Genomic DNA, 7,194 nt, shown 5'->3' with positions numbered 1-7,194 from the left:
AAACTTAAGTTGTATTTCATCTTGGGCTCTACCTACTAGGCCCTGTCTTAAAATACTCATTTAAATACACATTTTCCTGTACAAATCCATTAGATTATTGAATAGAAGGTTGGTTAAGTACGTGCTACAAGCCATTGCACGCAGCTTGCCACTGAGAGAATGTTATTTGTTGATGTGCTGCTGCAATGCCTTCTGCACGCATTTCCAAGATTGTACTTAAGGGCTGATGCTTAAATACTTTTTTTTGCCATTTTTCAAAAAAAGAGCTTATTAGTTTTTTTAAATACCAATCCAAATTCTTACTCTTTCCCCTTCTTCCATTTCCTCCACACACCCTCCCACCCTACCCCCATTTAATCAGAAGAGAGGGTAAGGTGCTTTGCTTTGTGGAAGGTCCAAGGCCCTCCCTACTATATCTAGGCTGAGCAAGGTATACATCCAAGGAGAATACGATCCCAAAAAAGTCAGTACATGCAGTAGAGATAAATCCTGGTGCCACTGCCAGTGGCCCCTCAGTCTGCCCCAGCCATGCAACTGTCAGCCACATTCAGAGGGACTAGTTTGGTTCTATGCTTGTTCCTTCCCAGTCCAGCTGGTGTTGGTGAGCTCCCATTAGCTCAGGTAGACCGTTTCAGTGGATGAACCCTTCATGGTCTTGACCTCTTTGCTCATATTCTCATCCCTTCCACTCTTCAACTGGACCTTGGGAGCTCAGTCCAGTGCTGCAATGTGGGTCTGCCTGTTTCCACCTGTTGTTGGACAAAGGTTCTATGGTGATATTTAAGATAATCATCAGTCTGACTACAGGGCAAGTCAAGATTGGACTCCCTCTCTATTGCTTAGGGTCTTAGACAGGGTCACCCTTGTGGATTCCTGGTAATTTCTCTAGAGCCAGGATTCTGCTAACCCAATAATCAATCAAGATATCTCTTTTCTTGCTCTTATCTCTCTGTCCTTCCTCCATCTCGACTATTCCATTTCCTCAAGTTCTGCTCAACCCTCCCCTTCTCCCCTCCTCTTCCCCTTCTACTCTTCCTTCTCCCCCACCCCCATGCTTCCAATTTTGCCAGGCGATCTTTTCTGTTTCCAGTTTCCAGGTGGGTCTATATATGATTTTCTTTGGGTTCATCTTATTAACGTAGCTTCTCTAGGATCCTGAACTATAGGCTCAATGTCCTTTGTTTATAGCTAGTATTTACTTATGAGTGAGTACATACCATATTCATCTTTTTGGGTCTGGGTTACCTCACTCAGGATAGTGTTTTTCTAATTCCATCCATTTGCATGCAAAATTCAAGAACAATGACATCTTGAATTTTTTTTAAAAATACTTTTTACTACTTCAGGTCTTAAACCAGCTTTCTGTCTTTACAAGAGGATTGCAGGCATGAAGACTGCAAGGATGGCCTCAAACGGTGTGGAATGCTGCCAGAGGCACTCAGTAGGCAGCAGTGTATGCACACATCTGTATTTGCTTCAGTATAGGAGAGATCATAGTATTCAATTCGAGTCTGTGAAGCCCCAGACTGCCAAGGACCACATATCGATTTTAATTGCTTAAATCAAGCCAGGCATGGTGGTCCACACCTGCAATCTCAGCACCAGGGAGGTGGAGGCAGGAGGGTCAGGAGCTCAAGGCTAGCTTGGGATACACGAGGTCCTGTTTCCAAACTCCCGAAATGTGCTTAAAAATTTACTCCTGATGGGCGATGGTGGCGCACGCCTTTAATCCTAGCACTCGGGAGGCAGAGGCAGGCAGATCTCTGTGAGTTCAAGACCAGCCTGGTCTACAGAGCTAGTTCCAGGACAGGCTCCAAAACCACAAAGAAACGCTGTCTCGAAAAACCAAAAAAAAAAAAAAAATCTTGTTTTTGGGCGGTCCTTGGACTTCCCACAGGTCAGGGAGCCCTGATGGCTCTTCGGGCTGATGGGGGAGAGGGACTTGATCGGGGGGGCGGTGGCGAGGAGGAGGCGGAAATCCTCAATAAATAAATTAATTAATAAAAAAAAATTTACTCCTGACTCTTTCCCCTAATTTTTCCTCAGGCCTACCCCTCTCTCGGTGCCCCTCTCCAACTTTCTGACCTCTTTTTGTTATACCCCACTGAGTTTAATTTGTTCTGTACAGGGGTGTGACTATCCACTGCCCATGATCAACCAGGCAGGCCTCTTTGAGCTTTCAGGTGTAAATAATCAGGAGAACCTGACTTTTAAGTACTTAACACATTTGATGACAGCCCCTCACGCCTGAAGGCTACCTAAATAAGTAGAAAAATCAAGGCAGCTGAGCTTGGGCTGCCGGGCAAAATCACTTAAAGCAGCCATGACTTCCCCTTTGTTTCCCGAGTGGTGCTGAGCTGGAGGTCTATCCAAATGAAGGTCTCTGTGACTTTGGAGTTCTTAGTTCTCTCTGCTGTCTTGGTCTGGCCTTGTGCTTGGAACATTGACATCAATGGTAAATGAGCATTTGGATACTTTGTTAGGAGGGTGCTTTCTTGAGAGACTGGGTGAAATGTTGGCTTTCTGCTTCCTCTCCTCCCTACAGAGCCGGGATGCTCTGGAATACAAACGCTTTTAGGCCAAGTAGACTTGTGAATCCACAGTTTCCTCTTTCTGCTGAACGTTTTAGTTCTCAGACTTCCCTCTTTCCTATGCTTTGGGGTTTTCTCTGTCATGCTTCTCATTTACACAAATACTCCATGGCTCTGAGTCTCGGACAGTCTTTTCAAACTTACTGGCGGTTATCTGTGCTTGACAGTATTGTAGGATTGAAATTAATCATATTGTATCTCTGAAACTGACCTCCCTACTTTCGGAATCTTCCTATTTTCACTTGATGATGATATTGCTTTTTATTCTTTTAAAAGTACTGCACTGGCTGGTTGGGGTGATAGAAGTCTACAAGCCTAGCAAGTGGGAAGGGGAAGCTGAAGGATCAGGCGTTCAAGGCCATCTTTGGCTGCATAGCGATTTCAAGGCTAGCCTGGGCTACAGAAACAGACACAAAACTACTGCTCTGCGAGTCACCGACATCAGGTCTCTGATGGCCCTAGGAAGCCAGAAGATAAAGATAAATCAATTTTGTCCTGTTTACAAGTTTATTTTGATATCTATCCCCCCTTTTATCTGGAATCAAGATGTTTCTTAGCTTTAAGACCTGGCTAACTGCTAGCTTTTCTAAGGTAGAATTCTTGTGTTATTATTTACGAAGCTGACTTCCTGTTGCCCTCTGTTGGAAGTGGGGTTTCTTTCAGGACTGATGTATAGGTTTCTTATTTATCTATTTGGCTTGGAAACCTTGTAGGAGTAAGGACCGTGTATAGTCTGATATCATTTCACTTTAAGATGAACCTTTTAGGCTAGTGTAGCTGGATCGGTGCAGCAGTCAATTACTGACACAATAAACAACACATGCAGAGACCAAGTGGTAACCGGCATATTCCGAGTCTCCAGGATGAATGAGTAAGGAATCTGTATCCTGGTCCTTGCTAGTGTTTGGGGGGCACGGAAGAATTTGTTTCAGCTAATATATATATAACAGCTATCTGTTTATGGCTGTCAGTAATTTCTCAGAGGCTGGAGGGACCACTGCACAGCATCAAACTGACTGGAATGTGTGATGTGTAGCAACAGTGAAGTTAAGGTGTAGGCCCCCAGGAAGCCCAAGTCCACCTACATTTTAAGCCCAGTTTTAATCCCAGGTGTCGAGATATATTTTTTTTTCCTTTAAGGAAGATCTTCCTGATTCTCCTATTTAGGAGGTATTAGAATAGCATTTTAAACACACAAAGATGCATAGATGTAGAACACCTGCTTTTTCCAAACCCGAATTTCCCCAAATGTGCCTTTCTTCGTGATGATGGATTATCTCTAAAGAACAAGTACTCACACATTGATTTTGAAGAACTGCGTGGCCATGCACTCATTGAGCGCCCGTGTTTTCCACTCGGGGAAGGAAAATTCATTATGGGAAACTCCTCCTGATGCAGCCACTAAAAGCCGTGTTAGTGGTTGACTTCCTGAAGATTTTAGTGTAGGGGCTAAGGGAAGGTTTTTCCTAGGCCTGGCTTTTCCCTAAGGGTGGGCTTCAGATCAAAGCTCTTTCAGACTTCCAAACAGGGAGGTGGGGGGAGTTTTCTCTCTTCCTTCCTGTCCTGGCCGAGGCTGTCTGGAGTTCCTCTGGACCTTATCTTCTCTTTGTCCCCTCCCAAAGGTTGTGGGAATACATTCTCCTCTTTCACACACTCCTGAATAGAGCACCCTTTGTGCTATCTTCGTATATTTAGGTTTTTTCACCTGTGAAATATCAGACACCTATGTATCTCAAAGTCGTTCATAGTCGACTATTTAAGCCATGTTTACCGTTGACAGAAAAGTAGCTCTTTCTTGAAGTTAATGTGCACCTGACACTTTCTCCTATGTATCTTTCTGCAGTGGAGATAAATTGTTCTCAGGACTGGTTGATGGTCTATGTTAGCCCGGATGCCCAGGACGGAAACAATTCATATATTTTCTCTGATGAATTAATTCTGGGACAAGGCTGTCCTGCAACTAAAATACACACATATCGATATGATTTTGTATACCTTGTTAGTGACTGTGGCATCAGGACGAAGGTGAGAATGCTCCTGTCTGTAACACTACGACGTGTTCTGTCATGCTATGTGCTTCCTGCTGACACTACGGTCCTTTACTCAAACCGTATCCCTGATCCTCCTGATGCTACGGTCCTTTACTCAAACCGTATCCCTGATCCTCCTGATGCTACGGTCCTTTACTCAAACCGTATCCCTGATCCTCCTGATATTGATCTAACCTTCAGGCTCTCCCATTTATCCCTCCCTGACTATTTCATCGATTGCTTGCTCGGAACCTCGGAGCACAGATCTGAATAGACTCTAGTCCATTTCACAAAATCTTAGCAAACAACATTGTGAAGCACAATTTTACTTCTGTTTATCTGTATTTGTGTATGAATGTGTGCATTGTATCCAGGTATCTGTGAATGCCAAAAGAGGACTTTTGATCCCCTGAAGTTGGAGTTACAGACAATTGTGAGCCACCTGGCATGGGTGCTGGGAACCAAACTTGGGTTCTCTGGAAGAGCCTCAAATACCTTTGCTTACCCAGCATCTTTCTAGGCCCTGGCAAAGAGTTTTTTTTTTTTAATTTTTTTTTAATTTTTATTTTTTTATGCTTGCTCCTAATGTGCCAGACCATCAATCCTTGCAATGTGCTTGGTATTCAATATTCAGTCATCTGAAATCTATCCATGCTCCTATAGGATTTAATATCTGTTGGCTATTCAACTAGGGATGAATCTAAAACTGTGCTTTCACTCTGAGACATTGTTTTCCTATAGATTGCAATTTATATTTATCCTATAGTAATATTTTGAACCATTCACTGATGAGTTTAGTCACCTATGATAGGACACTACCTTTGATAAATGAGGCACCGGCAGTTTCAGATGGTGTTTGTACAATTGCCTGAGGGGTGATTTGTTGGAAATTATGATATCAAATAAGATCATTTTCCTGCCAATACACATACTTTTCTCAAAACACACATTTTAAGCCGCTTTTGTTATTTGACTTTAAATAGTGTTACTCCAAAAACAAAACAAAACAAAAACTGCTGAGGGCTAGAGAGATGGTTGTATGAGTAGGAGTGTTTTCTCTGCAGAAATGAGAACCTGAACTTGGAAGCCCACCAAACCATGTAAAAAGCCAAACATGGCTGTTCAGGCCTGCAATCTCGAACTGAGCAGAGATGGGTGGATGCTAAGTGTTGCTGGCCAGCAAGCTGAGCCCAAATGGTGAGCTTCAGGTTTAGTGAGAGGCCCTGCCTCATGGTAGAGGGAAACACTAACACGCTTTGGCCTCTGTATGTGCACAAATGGGTGGGTACACACGTTCTTACATGTATCAGTACATGGAGAGAGACAGAGAAACAGAGAAACCCACTCAGAAACACACAGAGAGGAAACACACAGAAAGACACAGATGACAGCGAAACAGAGACACACACAGAGAGATAGAGGCAGACAGATAACCGTTGAAAGCTTTTCATTAATACTTTATTACAAAAATCTCGACGTGGCAGTTTGTTTGCTTCTATGTCCTAGGGTGCCCCATCTCAGGGCACTTTCAGTCTGCTCTTCCAGTCCTCCTTTCTGTCCCTTTGTTAAGTGACTGGACCTCCACATGCATCTGAGAATGACAGAAACCTCTTTTGAGATAATTGATGTTCTATGTTTTTTTGTGTTCCCATCTGTACATACCTCTTCTGTTGCTAAACTACCTTCCCCCTAAAGTATGTGATTTCCTAGGTTATCTCAAAGAACACTATCCATTTTGAAACTGAGATGTACTTTGTTCCAAGGAATAGTCGTTTTGAAAACCAGACGATCCCTTTGGAGTGTTCTGCATCTCGGTGAGTCCTGCAGCCATCTCCTTTGAATTGCTATCGAGACGCTGAGATTTTACAGGCTATATCCTGACTTCCCCATGAGAAGAATTCAGACAAACCCCAGATTATTATTTATAAAATAGTTCAGTAGACACCCGATTACCTGTCATTTTTAAAAGTTAAATATATTGCCTAATTTTAGAATCAAACTATTACAGGGTTGAAAGTTTCTAACGTACAATCTAGTGGACTTAGATTATTTTATAGTTGTGTAGTTTGCAAATCAAGATAATCAAAAACTATCATTTGTAATAAATAAAAGAATTAAATGAGGCATATATTAAGTAAAATTATATATGTACGCTAATTTTGGAGTAAAATTTAGTTTTCTTACATTTACTTGTTCACTTAATTATTTTGTATGTATGTATGTATGTATGTATGTATGTATGTATGTATGTATGTGCCATAGTGTTTGTGTGGAGGTCAGTGGACAGTTTGTGGAAATTGCTGCTCTTCTTCCAGTCTGTGGGGTCTGGGCATTGAACTCAGGTCGTAAGACTTGCTGGCATACGCCTTTACCTGTTGAGCCATCTCACTGCTCCATGGCATCAATGTATTTTGCTGTTGTCTCTTTTATAGTACACTTCTCCTGATAAACTTTCTTTGGTGTTAGGAGACTGCATGGCTAAAATATGTATGGAAAACCAGTCTGCCATTTTAATATGAACTCACAGAGAATGAAGAAGGTGTCCACCTGTATGATTAATGCACTTGCTTGCC

At 42.4% G+C, this 7,194-nt stretch overlaps 1 protein-coding gene across 1 annotated transcript in view; it reads left to right on the top strand.

The window, feature by feature from the left end:
• Positions 1-2,373: 2,373 nt before the first annotated feature.
• Oosp2 (oocyte secreted protein 2) overlaps positions 2,374-7,194 on the top strand; it is a 6,571-nt gene continuing 1,750 nt past the window's right edge. Inside the window, exons 1-3 of the mRNA XM_005369700.2 lie at positions 2,374-2,455; positions 4,435-4,616; positions 6,332-6,435. Coding sequence (XP_005369757.2) covers positions 2,374-2,455; positions 4,435-4,616; positions 6,332-6,435 — 368 coding nt within the window. The remainder of the gene's footprint in view (positions 2,456-4,434; positions 4,617-6,331; positions 6,436-7,194) is intronic.

The sequence above is a fragment of the Microtus ochrogaster genome, unplaced genomic scaffold (assembly GCF_000317375.1).
Source record: "Microtus ochrogaster isolate Prairie Vole_2 unplaced genomic scaffold, MicOch1.0 UNK56, whole genome shotgun sequence".
In the NCBI taxonomy this organism is placed as follows: Eukaryota; Metazoa; Chordata; class Mammalia; order Rodentia; family Cricetidae; genus Microtus; species Microtus ochrogaster.
The sequence above is the reverse complement of the archived record's forward strand: the minus strand, read 5'-3'. Positions and strand labels throughout refer to the sequence as shown.